This window comes from Nannobrachium achirus (assembly GCF_963921795.1).
Source record: "Nannobrachium achirus genome assembly, chromosome: 11".
NCBI classification, from domain to species: domain Eukaryota; kingdom Metazoa; phylum Chordata; class Actinopteri; order Myctophiformes; family Myctophidae; genus Nannobrachium; species Nannobrachium achirus.
In genome coordinates this window covers 52,332,794-52,351,958 of record NC_137820.1, presented here as the reverse complement: position 1 = coordinate 52,351,958, position 19,165 = coordinate 52,332,794, and the positions used below count along the sequence as shown (strand labels likewise).

Genomic DNA, 19,165 nt, shown 5'->3' with positions numbered 1-19,165 from the left:
AACAAATCTTACCATGCAATGCATTAAGCAAAAATATCTTCTCACACAACCCCCTGTATTTTGTGAGCTGCTGGCCAGTTATCTGCATTGGAAGTAAAGCCTACTCCTTCGCAAATTAGACTTTATTGATGATAATAGAGAGACAGCCAGTCAAGGTGGTGCTCAGCACTAAGGGATGAGACCAAAAAAGGCCTGTCGGGAGCAACGTCTCCAACAGCGATAACAGCTGAAGCTAGGCTGGAGGAATGTCACTGATTGAGCTGGCACAGGGGAGGAGAGGCTGCCCTGGCAGTTCATGTGTGACACTGTCAACATGCTATCGGTGCCTCAGTTCTCAGGGCAACCGGGGAGACCTGGTGGTGTTCCCAGCATGGCATTGACTGAAGCAGGTGAAGCGTGAGGCTGGGCCGTCTGCTCAGGGGAGGCCTAGCACTGCATGGGGCCCCTCCTCCTCAGGACAGATGCAATGAGGGGCGCCTGGGAACACGATTATAAAAAGGTTCTTAATAACACATGTTTTTAATGCTTTCCTTTGTAGCTTACATTCATGTCAAAGGTGTTGCCTTTAATTTCCCGGCTAGCTTTCCAGCTCCATACGTCTTGTCCAAATTAAGTAAGAAATACATTAAAAATAGTCAAGTTCGATCAATAATACCCAATTTGACCACTAGGTAGAAGCAGAGACCACCGTGCTCTGCAGCAGATTGTTTGAAAGTCTCTCAGAGCCAGGAGCTGGTCTATCATCCACTCCAGCCAGGAGCTGATCCTCGCCTCTCAGACAGCTTATCTTCCATACACTATCCTGTGAAAGAAAAGGCATTCAACTAAAGTGTTCAACCAGGATCTTATTCAAGGATTTTTATTTGTCCACAGACATTAAAAAGGAGGGAAAATTCAATGAAATATTGAATGTGAAACGTAGAATTTGTCATTTACAATTTCTGATACGGCCCGGATTATATAAGTTGACATCCCATATGATATATATATGATGAAAACATGAACAAAAATGGTATTTGGATTTGTGCTGAATTGAGATATTTTAAGTTGTAAGTTTGCTGAGCCTTGCCACCCCCATTTCTTTGGCTCCAAATCAGAAAAAAGGGTCTCATTCTTTAGTGCTGGATGTGCTCTAATTTGTGCAGTTGAAATCATCAATTGTGTTTTTAAATATATTTATGGATATAAATATTGATATGGTTATGAATTAGCAGATTTAGCAGCAGTACAGTGGTCTGCCCTACAGAGGGCGGTGTAGAGCTACAGTACAGTGGTGGTGTGTAGAATATCTATAAAATGACACCAGCCCAAATGATAAAATGTACAGCACAATTCAGCACAAATCCAGCACTAAAGAATGACACCATTTTTATTCATGTTTTCATCATATGGGGTGCCAACTTCACGGAGGTCTTCAAATAGGGTGTGCGCAACGCAGACGACCCGAGGGAGTGCAGTGCCTGGCATTGAAGTTGGTCGGATAGGCGGTTTTCTAGAATCAATTGATCCCACTGACACGCCCATATATAGGAATATAGGCTACTGAGATCCGGATGTCTGTAACTGCCGATCTGACCGGATGCCAGTATGGACATGCTATACATGGGGCCGAAAGACTTTAAACTTGGCATGTGCCACTTGGGAAGTTGTCGCATTAGCAGATCTCCAAAATGTTGCGACATTTTGGCTAAATGTATTGATAAAACCGCAAATCCCCATATATGGAGTACCCTGATGTCCAATGTCAGAGAACTGACAGCATATAGACTGGATTCCATGTTTAGGCATAGGCCTACCTGACACAGAACTCCATGTATGGGCATTACAGGGACACAGAGAGACAGGTACAGAAATCTCCATATATGGGAATGAAGGAACACACACACAGACAGATGATATTTATACTAGTACTTGCCCGTTCGAACATATGTGCTCCAAATTATGTGCAGTTTGGATTATGGGGTGTGCACAGTATTATGAGGGATTGAATGTAGGAGGTTCAGAAATAATGTTGGAGACCCAGACCTATCAATAATGTCAGTCATCTCCAAATTTTGGCACTGTTTCAGTATGGGGCTGTTACCATGGCAGCGGTATCAGTGATGTCTGTCATCTCCAAATTTGGGCACTGTTTCAGCATGGGGCTGTTACCACAGCGGTGACGCATGCGCAGTACAGGCGGAGGTATCAGCGATGTCAGTTATCTCCAATTTTGGGCACTGTTTAGTATCAGTGATGTCAGCATGTGTGTGTATCAGACAGACATCGGATAGACAGACAATATGTCGTTTATTAGTAGGATAGCACATTTCCAGACATATAGTCACACAGTGCTTTACAGAGCAGGGTAAAAGAGCAACATGATAAGCATTTGGGGAAAACTAAACAACAAATAACAAAAGATCAACAAATAAAATAGCACAGTAGGCATAACAATTTAAAATAGACACATGCAGGTACAGATGGGTACAACGGGTGGAGAAATACATTTTCAACTTGCATCGTTCACGAGTACCAGGTCTAGTACTCTTAAGTCAACTTATAGCGCCACATATCATATCCAATATGCCTAGGCATCAACTGTGCTTTTGTAGAGATGCAAAGGTTAATATTATAGGTTTGCCACTGTCCACTTGACCGCACAAATGAATTATATTACTTAAAAAAAGAAAATAGATTCCAAGTCATTTAAAGCTATATATGGCAATTATTTAGTGTTATTGATGCATTATATATATATATATTAACTCCCAGTTTGATTCAATGGCTTTTAAGCGGGGAAAAAATTAATTAATTTGAAGAGTGGTTGAATAGGTTGGCATCAGTGGCCAACAGCGCTGCAGTGAGAAACTGAAGATGACAGAATGCATCAGAGCAAAACACATGGAAGGCTGTATCCCACTGTGTGATATTCAACAGCAAGGGTCACTGGAGGTATGACTGCAAGCAAACGGCACCATCTGCCACACACCTAGCTAAATCTCCTAGGCCTAGCAGGGTGAAACAGGGAAGTGAGTTTGTTTAATCCTCCCTTCTAATAGTCTGTGCTATCTCCGTTCCAAAATATTATTCCTGGATTTTCACCTGATCTGAAAAAGACTTCATGGTATATTATAATTGTGATAATTTAGGATATAGTTGCTTTACTGAAGTGACAGTAATGATTTAGGCTAGGTGTCAGCATAAGAGCATAACAGCATTTTTTCTTTTTCTTATATTTGATTTACTGTCTTGCATTTTTTTTAATGGTAAAGAGATGTGTCTGCATGCAGATGATAAAAAAATAATAAGGTTATTGGCAGAGAATAAAGAATCCTTGAAGTCATAACTGAGGTGAATATTGTGTACTTGTATAAACTTTGGACTTGAGTTGATAAGCCAATTTATTAAAGATAACTAGGGCAATGCCCGTGCATTGATTGCACTAGAGCAGGGGTGCCCAAAAGGTAGATCGTGATCTACCAGTAGATCACCAAGGGTGTGCAGGTAGACCACATGACATGCCTCAAAAAATATATCATTGAAATATAAAAAGAACATGTCAATATGACATCAAGAAGGGCCTGTCAGCTCCCTTCATGGCTTCTAAAGTAGGCAAACCTCCAATGCAATACTTTGTTCAAGAGTCAGTAGCATTACAAAGAACCCCAAAACCTATACAGAATGGGATGAAGACATTTCCCCCAGTATTTCCCATTTATTTCCCCCTTACAGTAAGTGTGTTTGTCTAAACTGTAACGCCAGTGCTGCTATTCCAAAGCCTCCCTCAGGCCCTCAGCTAAAACATTTTGGATGGGTAGATCATGTTGAGCTAGTCATTTTAAAAGTAGATCTCATGTCAAAAAAGTGTGGCCACCCCTGCACTAGAGCTTGAGCAGGTTCAGAATGGGCTGGTTCTGGAGAACCACTTCTTTGACTTCACACCCAACACTGCACTTCCTTGGGTCCTTCCTTAGCAATACACACACCATTGGGCCCCTTTTCCGTCAAAAGAACTATATGGTTCTAGAACTGATTCTTGTAAACGTGGTGCTTTCACGAAACCGGCAGCAATCTTTTGGTTCCAGTTCCGAACCAACTCATTTTCAGTGGAATCACTCTGAACTGGTTCAATATTAGGCGGGAAAAAATAACTGAACCGGTTCAACCCCGGTGGAAAAGGGTGAAGTGGATTGGATGAATGGTATGGAAAATCTATAGATACTTGATGCTTGTGACACTAGGTGGTGCTCAAAGCAAAGTGAAGGCATGCGAACTGATCTTTCAAAGATTTCTCAAGCAGTCTCATAACATAATGTAACTTAATTCTCTTTAGCTCATATATTACTTTTTTTTTACAGCACATAACAATAATAATATTAGTATTAATAATAATATAATGATGATGATGATGATAGTAATATTGTGAACACAGGCTTCTAATCTTTTCTATTACATTGCACCTAAATTCCATCCACGTTCATCCATCATCTATTAATTGACAATGGGTGAAGTTTCATTGTAATGTTATACACATGGTATAACATTACAATGAAACTTCACCCTTTTTCAAGCATAGCTCCACATATTTGTCTTAGGAACTTGTCATTATTAATGTCCACTAATAGTACCTGCTTGAAACAGAACAGTGGTTGTGGTTTGAATGGATTACATAGAATAGATCCATCTACTGTATTACTCCACCAGCACTATTGTATCTGGGTGCCACTTCATCAGCGGCAAAGTTCCCCTTTCATTTGTGGGAGGAAGGTGATACAGGCAATGTAACAGGCAGTGTCTGGTCTTTTAAGCACATCCGAGGGTTATCAAATGTCTTACCTTCATTCAGTTGGACCTTTGATGTACAGTAAGCAGCTGAGTACACAGTGCTTCAGGTTTTTAAGCAGAACAGAAGGTCATAATGGTCACAAATAAATAAATAAATAAATAAATAAAAGGTTTTCTCAGCCCCAGTGGCTACAATACATGTCACCAGGGAAGCGGTTTATTTTGGGGGACAGTGTATTACCTCCTTCCACTGAGAGCATCCTGGTGGTCCGGCTGTGAGAAGCCAGCGCTGTGAGCCCAGCTGTTGTATGGGTGGTCCTGGAGCGAGACAAGCAAAAGAGGGCAAAGGAACTGCCTGGCAGGAGGCTTGAGTGGCATCAGCAGCAGACATCTGCCAGTCCTATGGGTTGGCCGGTGGCTGGGCTCCGTGCTGGTTGAGTCACATGCTCGACATTGTCTGACAGTGTTTAGCTTGGTGTAAACACACAGCTGGAAGCAAAAGGCTTAGGGACCGAGCTCTACAGAGGTGTGGTTAGTGCAGATTTGAGCAATGTAGCGCAAGTGCGAAGAGGCTTTCTACACAGTAAAATCCTCAATATCAAATTGAACTCTTAAAATGTACAAATGGAGTACAACCATTTGGTTACATTTTGTATAGTCTCAAGAATTACAAATTCATCATTTAATACTGATGATTTTACTGTGTAAGAGAAGTGATGTTCATGAGAGATCCTAGAGTGTAACATTTTGAGTGTAAGGTGTTGGCTATAGTGGAAATGATTTTAATTATATTTATTGTATATCTAGAATTTGTCTTTATCCCCTTATTCTATCTGAAGATGTTTTATGTTTTATTTAAGCCAAATAATCAACACAGAATGGTTGTTTGTATCTACCGGTATGAATGATAGGAACCACCGTTTATCCAAAGATGTATTCATAGCGCTAAATATTCATGCTTTCTGACTGGAACTATATTTTCAAACTTAAAGCCTCAAATAGCAGTACTTTCGTAGAGGAGAAATGCACATTCAAATCCAATCCAAGCTACATGCATAGACAAGACTCAACATAGCCTGAGTGTATGTTTTCGCCCTACCACTTTCAAAGTTAGGATATGATCATTCATATACACGTCGTATTCAGTATATTTATAATAATCTGTTACAAATGAGGTTACAAATCTGCTTTGGCAACAGCCTCCCAAATTGTTTGCGCACTACACTGCAAAATCCTGAATGTCAATGTAACTCACTCATGTCTCATCGAGTTACATGAACCTTTTCACTGTTGCTATTTTCCCAGAGTCCAGGAAATTATCTATGAATAGATACAGTAATGAGGCTGTGCTTCTCCGCAACATAAGGGTCCATTTCTACACTTTTTAACCACTGTTAGTTGCGTCCTTCTTCTGGGAATGTCATAACAGGAAAACATTTGACAAAATGGTGAAAATAAATGCATCACAACACAACGCAAAGAGATTTGGTGTAGAGGTAAAAAATTGGGAGGGCCAAGTATACTGTAGATCCCTGGGGGACACCGGTCAATAAAGTCTATAATGTTTAAGTGGTTAAATTAACACTCAAGATTCTACACAGCATATCCTCATTCAAGGTGATGACACACAACTGAGACCGTGCTCTGTCTATGTCCTATTGATTTGGGCACTGCTTTTATTACAGAAACAGGATAGTTCTCTTACATAATACTTTTGGGGACTGCACGTATTCTTTCTTACTGACTGCTGGGCCTTCGGAGTCGTTAAGAGATTTATTTAAGCTGATCAATAAGCTGTTTCATTATGTCCTCATTATTGTCATTGGCACTCTGTTGTTTCAGATCATGAATTATTGACGGTTGTTTGCCAGACAGCAGACACATGCACATGTTTACTTTCGCACGCACCGCACACACGTAAACACACTCACACATTCTTTTTCTCGTTGTCGATCAATATTTCCCTGTGAATACAAGGTGGCAGGCTATGTGAAGCTAAATGTCAGACTATTTTTTGCCTACCTAACAGTCGAAAGGCTGCAGTGCAGGTGCGGGACGTACCAGTCAGTGGATGACCGGATAGTGCATCAACTACATAATGTAATAGCAACCTCCTTTGGTTTGAGTCTGGTTAGAGACCGATGTTGCATGTCCTTCCTCCAGTGTCTGCCCTCAGTTTCCTATTTCTCTACTATCCTGTCTAAATAAAGAATATAACTGAATATAACTTTGTACCTGGAATGGTCATACTAGAGCAGGGCCTCTCAAACCTTTTTAGGCCGTGAATAAACATATTTGAACTGGGGACCCCCACCCTGATAAGCACTTGGAATTGTAAGTATTACATTTAATGTGACTCGGTTCCACAGATAAATATTGTGAGAGCAGATCTACATGCTCACGACGCATCGCGTTGCGAGGCGTTGTGAGCATGTCGATTTTCACAAAGTTCGCCTCTTGCTTACTTAATATTTGACAGTTTGGCCAGTTTGGTTTTAAAACGGTCTTGAAAGTCCTTAAATTGTCACTTCATAAATGTGCAGATACCCTGTATACACTTATGTTGGTTTGTTTACCGTTGAGTGAGACATTTCTTTTTACATTAAGCTAATCTCCTGGGGACCCCACAAAATAATTTGAGGACCCCACTTGGGGTCCCGACCCCAAGTTTGAGAACCACGGCACTAGAGCAAAACGCCCATGAGCAAGGCACTTAAATGTCATATACCTGTATGGTAAGGAAGGATATTCTGAATTAGCATAATTGCTGTGATACAAAGTAATGGCAGCTATTTTATTAGATGCTTCATTTGTCCTTAATAAAATAAGCTATCCATCCACAGTAAATGGGAATGAAGTGTGCTTCATGGGAGTATGGCACCTAGAGTTGCGTGCAAGTGTTCATTTAACCCAGTGAAAATGTGCCCTTCTAGTCTTAACACAACATGATACTCTGAAAAAATAATAAAGTATTGGAAATGTGTTGAATATCATAGGATGGAAACCTCTTATGTCCAAAACTTACTTTTCAAAAAATGGAAAAAAGAACCTGTGTTCCAATGGATCCAATGTAGTTATTGTTTAGTTACAAGCTCTTGTTAATACTTTGCATTGGTTCAATATTCATAAAACCCATAGACAATTAACTACTTTAGCTGTCACTCTCAAAATTGTTCAAAAAAATAGCAGATCTACAAGCTCACGACACGTTGCAATGGGACGCTTTGTGAGCTTGTTGATTGGCTATTTTTGTCACTTTTGTGTAGTATGACGAGGTAGGGCACGATAATAAAGTTTAAATTTGGAGATAAGAGGTTTCACCCCGACAGCGACGATATGAAACATTTTAAAAGCATGAAACCTCACAGTAGGGGACATGACCTCTTTTGTATTCTCTCGCAGACTGAAAGGCGTGGTTACAGAGCAGAAGTACATGGACGCGTGCACAAAAAGGCACACAGTAAAATCCTCTGAGTTGATTTAACTCTGAGAATGTACGATTGTAACCAAACGGGTCCATTTGGTTCCATTCGCACACCCTCAGAGTTACAAATGGATAAATGAACACAGAGGAGTTTACTGTGTCATCGCATAAGGCATTCTCGGGGGCATTACAATCCCATAGCACATGAAACATGTTCTCGTTTCACTAAAGCACGGTGCAGATTACACTTTCATTCCAAGTTATTGTGGAGTGTGCACACAGCTTAGAGACTGATATGATTTTCCTTCCCATGTTTGTTGCTCTTGGGAGCCGCAAAATACAGGATCAGAGCAAATCCCCCGGCTTCAAAAGAAAACCAACTAGATCTGAAATTTACACAATTAATTCCTAAAAGATGCCCCAAGAAAATGTAAGCCTCTTAGCTGTTGATATTTGTCCAGGAAGGTTATCTGTGATTAAATATAGGGGCTGTGCTGTAAAGAAACTGAATGTCTTCCTGTTTGTCAGAGCAGCAATTTTAAGCTGTGAACTTAAGTCCCTTATATTACAGAAGGCTATAATCATTTCTTTGACAACACAACAGAAGAGTGACTCGAGTGAAGATAAAAGGCAATATTTTGTATTTTTATGCTCGATTAAATGGTCATGGTTTAGGATGACTCTGTACAAGGCTTACTGCACTCTTTGGTTTGTGTTCCTGCAAGGCCTGTGGAAATTATACATTTTGCTTAGGCCTGGATCTTACAGGCCACCTGTGGGAATTATATTTGTATTCTAAGTTATTCTGATGGGGGTGGGGGGGGTGTCATGAATCAGGCCAGTCCATTCATTTCACATAATAGATATAATTCAATGAAATGAAAAATAATTACTTAAGTAAAAACTGAGAGTGGTTTCTTACATATTCATAAAACTAGCCTTTAATGAGTAATTTGCGTTTCGTGCAGAAATGCACTACAAAGATTACATCTTTATGAACATAGAAAAATGCAGTCTAAAATTGTTTATTCATTTTACTAAATAATAGTCTGTGGCCTATGTGGTCTTTTCCTTTTTTAATAGTCTTCTAATTTGTTAGAAATCCCAGGCCATGGCAGAAAGGCATCCCACAAATAGGCTACTGCACGGTCAAAATAAATAAAAGTCTGCCACCCTTCAAATGTCCCTCAAATCTTTCACGTTCATCATCATACCTTTCTTGAGTTCGTGGAGCGTTAAATCTTTACAAATATCTAATTGTGTCTGGCTTCTTAGTTTACTGTCCCTGGTCATTGCCTCTGCTCTCTGCAACATAGTTTGATGTAATCCGTTTAAATGTGCTGCAGAGCCCATGTTTGATCCAGGGCCATTGTGCAAGTGTCCGAAAGTGCCATAGTTTGAATAGCCAGGAATAAACGGAGAAGTATAATAGAGGTGTCTTGATAGAGCCGCGCTGTGAGGGAATTGGTTCCGCGATGAAGACGTTATGTGCGCTGGGCCTGTTCCCACGATATGTGAAGTTTCACTAGATCCTTTGCATTTGTCCGAAGAAGTTGCAATCTCAGCGAGTGACCACAATTTTGGTTTTGGAGCTGGGTTTTGTGAGTGTATGACAGAGGTGGTGTTGGAAACATCACTGGTGCGCTTCGATGCTGGACTTGGTGCACGGTCTGACTCTTGAACTCTGTGGATCCCAGGTTGTACGTTTTGGGAAGACGCACCGGTGACGGGCCCTGACGTTTGGGACATTCTCTTGTCCCCCCGGTCCTTAAAATCCGGATCAGTTAAGCCCCGTTCCATGTCACCGCTGCTGCAGTTGTCCTCATTGTATTTCTCGCAAGGGTTTGTTGGATGTTGTCCAGCTACAGAAAAGAGTAGGCCAAGAAGATTAGCATATTTTAAGGTCAAAAGATGCACCGAAACAAATAAGCACAGTCAAGCACACACACAGCCTATGCTCGGACATGCTCATAAGATGCCGCTAATAAGCCAATAAGATATATGTGACGAATAAAACAAAATAAAATAAGCTACTATAAAATAGTTGACAAACACTAATAATAACAATGTGTAACTCAAATTAAAAAAGCAAAGCAGATTTAGCAAAAATACAAAAATAATATATAAGTTAATAAATAATTTACGCACCAGACCCATTCTTAGATGCTAGCTCGTTGGCTGACTTGATCGGCTCATCTTCCTCGTCGTTCCTCTCAAGGTCAATATTGTCATCTTCCTCCTCATCCTCACTTCTGTTCCTGGGCGTCCACGTCATTTTATTCTCCTTCTTCAGACGCCTCCGGGCGTTGGCGAACCATGTGGACACCTGGGTCAGGGTCATTTTGGTGATGATGGCCAGCATGATCTTCTCTCCTTTGGTGGGATAGGGGTTTTTACGGTGCTCGTTGAGCCAGGCTTTGAGGGTGGCCGTGGCGTCCCTGGTCGCATTTTTACGGTATGCAGGGTCTCCATACGGATAAGGTCCCAGGGCCCCTCCAAATGGATGATAGTCTATGGCTCCGGTTATCCCCGTGGAGGGGTCATATGCAGAGCCCTGGAAAAGTGAACAAGTGGATTTTATGTTATCAGAACATCATAATGTCCGTCTTCAGAGTCCACTATAGGCTACAGGAGTGTGAAATAATGAATTACACAATTTTCTAGCAAAATAGCTACAGACATAAGTGCTAAATGGGGTCCTTACTGGATATGTTTTATACACTTTCAATAAATGAATGCGTAGACGTTCATTAACTTAAATCAGATTTAAGGTCTATAGGAAGAGTTTTACATATGTGTTGCTGTAAAACAAATGATTTTCTGTCTGTAAGTCTCTCAAAATGTGTTGCAATTTGGTGTCACACTATACTTCATATAAGTAAGAAAGAAAGAAAGAAAGAAAGAAAGAAAGAAAGAAAGAATAAAATGAATTAAGATTGTGACCAGATTTTTGTAAAACGGCCTGGGTAAAGTTAGAAATGGTTACCAAATTAAATGATTGCCACATCTAAATTTGCACAGCTCAACAATAACAGATGGCACCTGTCTTCCTGTGCGCTTCGTCTGCACGTACTTAGTTGGATAGCAAACATAATGATAGTCTACACCAGTGGTTCCCAAACTTTTTTGCCCGAAATTGCCAACTAGTGAAAATAGCAGATCTACAAGCTCACAACAAGAGGCTTTGCGCTGTGTTGTGAACTTGTAGATCTGCTATTTTCACTACTTCTTATGGCATTTGTTTTCAAATTTTATGTAATTTCTTTGATTCTTCTTTGATTTCTTCATGAAATTACTGAAAAATCAATGAATTTTGTTTTTAATTCATGAAAAAAAAAAGCTTTAAAAAATATATATATTTTCAATAATAATTTAAAAAGTAAATTAGGAAACAAAAAAAAACAAAGGGACCCATACAAATGTGTCGGTGTCCACGACCCACACATGGGTCCAGAGATCCAGTGCATGGGAACCTGTGTATTAGGCTACACACAACTCCATTTCAGCCAACATGTGGTAACTTTGCTACTTACCACGAACGAGTTCAAAGTTGCTGCCGCCCGGGGCTCTCCGCCGTACGGGAGGTGAGAGTTGAAGCCGGGAGAAGAGCTGCTGAACGGCGCTGATCCCGCGTACGGCGCGAAGGCTGACCTGGAGGACGAGCGACCCAGTTCCTCTGTCCTTGGTCCTAGAATCACACCGGAGCCGAAGGACGGGCAAGAATGAAGAGCCAGCGAGACCGACGGCTGGAACAGAAAGCCCTGAGGATACGACATGACGACGGGAAAAAAGTGGGGGGAAAAGTGTGCCAGTTGGACTGTGCGCTTTGCTCGGGAGACGCGCACAGAACAAAACGAGGAAAATTATATAAAATTCACATCTGGAGATGCTAATTTCCCCACAAAGGAGCGCGTTTTTTTTTAGGAGTTACGTTTCATCCCGTAACATTGCGAGCCGTTCAGTGTGTTGTTGTTGTGTCTTTTAACTGCACTGAGTTGTGAGAGTTGTGTGTGGTGCTTTTGCCGCGACAGACCAGAGAGTGCCTATCAGCTGTGCGTGCCGGATCCTGCACAAGTGCACATTGAGAAGTGTGCGTGCACCCAACCCAACGCGCCCCTTGCTGAAAGGGGGAAGGAAATCGGTGGGAATGGCAACTCATTGTATGATTGTCAGCTCCACCCCATAAACACAAGTGCGTACCAGATATGCGCGAGCGCCCATACACACACTGACACACACATGCGCGCGCGCGCATACACAAACACACGCACGCACGCACGCACACACACACACACACACACACACACACACACACACTTCTGAAGCAGGTGTTTGCTCAGGGCATTAAGGTGTTAAAAGAGTTAGGCAGAGGGGTGTGGAGTGATTTCAGAAAGTTTTTTTATAAATGGTAATAACTGTTTGCTTGAATGATAGGCTAGAGGATTCATATTCATTCTATATCTTCCATGTAAGGACATTAGGACAAGTCCCATGGCAATACATGACCTATCCTGTAACTAGGCCTGCCCTACTGTATCTCAACTGTAAGCTTTTTGCATTCAGTGTCACTTCTATGTTCATGATGTCACACAATACCTCCCTGTGAATGCCCTAATGTTATTGTGTTATCATTTCACTGTGAGAAACTCTGTGCCAGATGCATGTGATTTCTGGTTCATAGTTTTTTTTAATGAATTGTGTGATTGTGTAAAAAGGATTTCATCAATGAACCTGCTTTATACCAGGCATACTATAGTTTACTACTTCACAGGAGTGTCCATGTCTCTAATCTCAGTGAATACCCACAGCTAATCTTGTTTGCAGTTACTATTCTTAGGCCAGTGGGTTACCTTTCAGTGTGAGTGACTGTGAACAAGGCGTTGCAGACTGTCTGTGACAATAAATGAAGTAGATAGCCCTACAGTAGGTTTTTTGTTTGCTTTTGTTTAGTTTTTTGGTTCCACTTTATGATGATGGCACAGTCCTGCAAAGCACTGCAAGTCTTTGGATAATAACATCTCGATTTATATTCCAGGAGGAGAACAGTGGGCTACAGTATATGGCAGACGTTTCCAGGTAAGAATGGAACATTGTACTCTCGGTCACAAGATGGCTTGTGTTGAGAGCTTAATTTAAGTTTCAATTTCTGTCCAAATGGTTATTTCAATATCAATTTAAGGAACCTGTTTAATAGGGCCTGTCTGCCTCAATGACCATGGTAGCTGTCAGAAATGATACAAGAAAAATGTATAGGCCCATTCAAAACATCACAGAATATTGGGTTTTTTACTGGGATTATATTGTTTTCTTTTAAGTAATGTAAAACCCACACAGTAGACATTTTCTGCATGAAAAGAGCTTGGAATAATATTCTTTTTTGTAACGACAGCACTTATCCGAGCTGTGTGCAGGAGAGAGCTGGAGAGACTACCTTGAAGTGTAGGCTATAGCCTGGGCTATAACCTCAGCTGCTAAACGAATATTGATTTGGCATAATGAAGCCTGAGTAATAGGAAAACGTTCTCCTTAAGGAGTCTCACTAAGCACATCACGAGCATGAATGCATTTATGGCAGCAGGGTGAAATGATGCAGGAGAGATGAGCAGACTGTTTCTGAATCACTGCCGTTTTTTAAGCTGCATTTTCACGCTTTTTTAAGCATCATTCATTAAAGCTCTCCACTGTTGGCAGGGGCGATTTCACCTCTTATTATACTTCACCGTTGACTGTTATGTAGACTCAAGAAGGGCTTTCTCTCAGGGCTGGATGCAAAATATTGCATGGATTATCAGCAGTCTGAAGCAATGGTGGGAATCTCAAATGATTTCACCAGCTCGGCTGCTCGGGGACCCCAACAAGCACGCCCACAGTCTGACACTGTGGTGCGTTTTATGATATCGAAAAGTTATGTTAACGATTTGCATGTACAAAGTTGAATATTCAGGGAAGTGTACAGTTCAGCTCCCACGTATTCTCAGTGGTACTCGCTCTTTTGTTAAGATTTTCACATGAAAGGATCGCTCGTTTGTTTTCCCCTCCAATATTCCATAAATTAGCTTAGCCTGCAGGGCAAATGTCCAGAGGTTACTTAAAGACGGTGTTTAATTAATTGGAAAATACTCATTTTAATAGTTATTATCCCAAGTATGAAATGTCTGCTATCCATGCTCAAACATAATTGCCACCCTTGGGATTTCCATATTAAGTGTTAGAAATGCTGGGACGTTTCCTATGTGAGTGAAAAGGCTTGGCCAACAGATTCAGATGACAGTGGTAAGAAAATAGCAAATGAGATAGCCTACGGCTTGTATTTACTATTGTAACTGGTGATTTACAGCATTTTGAGTAGCTTTTCGATTATTTGTAGACTCTTGGAAAAAATATTCCTGGTTGTATCCGTGTCACGAGTAAATTCACTACTAGCCCCCATAAGTTACACATAACCATGAAAGGAAACCAAGCGGTGCATGTAGGGGGCTTATTGTGTCTAAAAAGACATATTTAGCCACTTGCACGCATGCCCCCAACCACTGAAATCAAATTAGCTGAATTGGCTAAAACGATAGAAAGAAGTAAATGAAAACATTCTAACACTCTTCTTTTCTCTAATTACTAAAATATGAACCCTTGTTGTAAAAAAACTAAGTTGTAATCAAATAATATTTACTCTTGTGTACAGGTAACATGAACCATGATGTCCCGGGATGACCCTCTTGTGACCCTACCGCCTCAACAGACTGAGGATGGAATCTCTACGTCTCTGAGTCATACCACTGAACCCTGTCTCTCCCACAGTGACGTGACAAAAGATGCTGATGCGAACGGTGTGGATCCAATTCAAGATGAGGAAGTGACACAATACCAGCAAGTACTGAGTATAGTCCAGAAGCCAACACGAGGCAGGGAACTGTTGTGTGCAATAGATGACTCCACTCCAGAAGTCCAGAATGTGCCTCGTCTTGTGTGGTATCAAGAACACAGCCAAGACTGTCAACAATCTTCACACCAACAGAATCAGAATTTGCAACCCCACATGGATCAAAGTTCTACTCGGGACCAAGACCTAGCCGTTCCTCAGGAAGAGGCCTGTGAGACCTTCTTAGCTCCATGCATGCCCTTCACCACCACAATCCAGGGTCTGACGTCTGGTGCAGCTTGTGAGGATGAAGCTTGGGAGGCAGGTGGCTGGGCCCCAGCCCGCATGATCACTCAGGCAGATGAGGTGAGTAAAGAGACAATGCCTGATGGGAAATAATATGCACACCACCCTACCCTCTCTAATCTATATTCATGGGTTTCAACTGTTCCACTCCACTCCAATGTTGGCGATGCCAAATGTCTTCTCTTCCACAACCTCTTTGTTTTCACAACTCACAGGTAGCCCTTTCTTCTTCATCTTTGCCGGCTTTGTTCTTTGTTTAAGCGATATCTCTGATCAAGTTCAAAGCCCAGCTATCCTGTCAGCCCCCCTATCTGCTCTATTTTTCTGCTTCATCAAAACCATTTTCCAACTCAACTGTTCTGTATTTTTCTCTATTTTCATATTTTACTGGGGTATGTAGGTTTAGAGTCAGAATTATGCATTCATGTCTTGCTTCCACATGTCACATCTCTGGTTTGTGATTAACTGAACACTTTCAATAGAGTATTTTTGTTCATCTTGAACTATTCTAACTGTTATCATTTCCCAGTGTTCTGGATATCAGGAAGATAAGTTATATCATGGAAATATATTTTTTAAATGACTATAGGTTTATTATTATACAGTATGTGTGAGAAAATGTATTTGAATATTTTCATTTTTATTATAGGAACAGACCATGAACATATACTGTATATAGAACAAAATTAGAAATTACTTAATATAAATTGTACATATCCGAGATATATATATATATATATATATATATATATATTAGGGGTGTAACGATACATTTTAATAGCGATTCGATACATATCACGATGCATGGTTGACGATACGATACATGGACGATATTGGTTCATTCATGGCGATACGATACGATTCGATTCAATGATTTCAAATCGATATAGTAACTATTTAGCAAAGAAATGAAATATGTGTGAAAGGTGTGGATAGTGCAGGTTTTTAAGGGAAACATGTATTACTATGGATATAAACACAGTGATTATCTGCCAAATACATGGACATTGTATATTGACAATCCTTTACCTTGACATGAACCCAGAGATTACACACATTTATCGATAGACCAGTGTAGCAATATGGAAAGGAAAAGTAATTAAACCCCCCCTTTTCATTTTTTCTTCTTAATATTGCTAAATACAATGCACAAGTAGGTAGTATCGATACAATCGATTCTTTGCACTGCCGATTCGATACGATACAAAATAAAACAATACGATTCGATTTTAGCTGTTTTAATTTTGATATACTTCGATTTTTTAAGTTAAAAACGATATTTCGATACAGTTACTATATTGTTACACCCCTAATATATATATATATATATATATAGAGAGAGATATATAGATAGATAGGTATATATATATATATATATATATATATATATTTATATAGGGGTGAGATGCTGTGGGCTCGGTTGGGCTCGGCGAGCCCAGACTTATTTAGCTGCACGTGCGCGCGCCTCGCCGCCTCACGTGCAAGCACACGCACGTCACGAATTTAGAGGGGCACCACTTCTAAAATCCATATCACACCACTGTATATATATACTATATATATATATAGGAATGAAATGAATGTATGTGCAAATGATTGAAAGAACTCTTGAGCACCAAGCACATCAGCACGTAAAAACTGTATTTATTTATTTACAAATCTGCAAGGCTTAAAAGCCATAGTGGAAGATTCGGTGGGGGTAAACACGCGAGAATTTAACTCTCTTCCAGCGCTCCTGCGATAGATTCCATTACCCGCCCTTGTGTGTACATGTTCAGTGATCCGAGCCGCCTCCAAATAAGTTTCCTCAGAACCCTCTCCTGACACGCAGCGGAGGAGCACTTAAACCAAATTGACTTCACCGATCTGAATTATGAAGATACTGATATCATGCATAAAGTTATTTACCCCTCAGAAGGATTCGAATAAGTAATTCCCTCAGATCGCGATACGGGGGGAACTAATATGAATGCAAATAGGATTAGGCTACTGCATTAGTGTCTGATAAACAATTTACAGGCCTGAGTGTTCACTGGGGGATACGCGCTCTCTCTCCCCCATGCATGGGGAATGGGGGAAGATGCCAATCCAGGCAATAGAGAGAGGGACTTTATTCCTCTGCTCCTCCCAGCAAAATAAAAAAATAAATCTTATCATGATTACCCACTACTTAAGCCCTAGTCGATCTAAAAGCTCACAACACATCGCATCACAACGCGTTGTACGTGTTGTATATATTTATGAAAATCAACATTTTTGAACATTTTGGATTATTCTCTTTTTTTCCCCCTCGAAATGGCCATGTATGACATGCCCAAAATATGGATGCCAGGTTGAAAGTGGTTACAAGCTACGGCCATCATTAGCATACCCCAAAGCTACAGTATAGCTTAACACCCTAACTACATAGTCATTACCCGACATGTAAACAAGCAATTGTCAACCTGTAAAAGAACCAAACATGACCTTTAGGGTAGGGTTTGTGCACTGTTCATTTTTCGGATCTGATTTGTATGTGTGTGGGAGACTCACTAGTACGTTAATACAACAACCAACAGAAACCTGCCATTTGTATTGTAAAGCTGCACTCCATACATTTTTAGTGAATGAAACATTAGTTTAGAGTATGTAAATACAATATAACTAAGCACTTTTTAGATCCTATGGTCGGGTAGGACCACTACTGGTTGACAAGAGGTATTGCATGAAATTCATAAGGAAACTTCTCACATTCCCAAACAAGCAGCTCTGTCATATCTCAACACTAGACTATAACAGTTATGGATTGCAGCTTTAAGTACAAGCCAGGTATGTTCTTTCACTCATACTTTGAGTGTATATTCACTTTATATTGTGGAAATACAGGAATACACTTTATATTGTGGAAATACAGTTGAGTATAGGGTGCACCAGCAAGTTGCCTTAATTGATTCATTCCTTTTCATTTGGACATATGATACATCTCACACCTGTCCCTATACCACATGGTAATTCACTTGTGTGTATGTGCTTGTTAATGGCACATACGTATATGGCACTAACACAGAAGGGTGCTCCTTTGATGATACCTATTGTGATAGTCACCACCACCAATTAAAGTCCCCTCCATGTCATGTAAAGACCCCTCCACACTCTCACACACACACACACACACACACACACACACACACACACACACACACACACACACACACACACACACACACACACACACACACACACACACACACACACACACACACACACACACACACACTGACAAATGGTGGATAATTTGGACTGGACATGCATGCCGATGTTTGACAATGGTTGTGTCCATGGACATACCGGTACCTGATGACACAGTGCCTAAATCACTGTTGTCCGGCAACAGTTGTCATCAGCACAAATCACTGTTGTAGTTTCTGTGTGATGTCAGACCAGAACCTGATCAGTGAAAGAGAGAGGGAGGGAGAGATGGAGTTTGCTTGTATATATGTATAGGGCATTAACGAAAAAGTCGACAAGTCGACTCAGTCGACTTCATTACACAAGTCGTACACAAGTCGACTCCCACCAGAGAAAGTCGAAAGTCGAAAAAAATAATAATAATCTATTGCGAGTCGTTGTGAGCATGTAGATCTGCTATTTTAACAATTTCTGCCTCTATATATTTGACAATTTGGACAATGTTTAATTTGCCATTTTAGAGGTATTAAAAAGTCCTTAAATTGTTACTTTAGAAATGTGAAGATACCCTCTATGCACTTAAACTTTATGTTGGTTTGTTTACAGGTGAGTGACAAAACAATGTTTCACATTAAGTTAATCAT

The 19,165-nt window shown here is 40.6% G+C and overlaps 1 protein-coding gene across 1 annotated transcript; it reads right to left on the bottom strand.

Annotated features, from left to right (window-relative positions):
• Positions 1 to 426: 426 nt before the first annotated feature.
• On the bottom strand, positions 427 to 11,967 carry irx5b (iroquois homeobox 5b; the record flags this gene model as incomplete). Its single annotated transcript, XM_080737169.1, has 5 exons — positions 427 to 477; positions 5,009 to 5,085; positions 9,406 to 10,053; positions 10,340 to 10,745; positions 11,725 to 11,967. 5 exons carry the CDS (start codon positions 11,965 to 11,967, stop codon positions 427 to 429), a joined length of 1,425 nt encoding a protein of 474 aa, XP_080593295.1.
• Between the last annotated feature and the right edge of the window lie 7,198 nt (positions 11,968 to 19,165).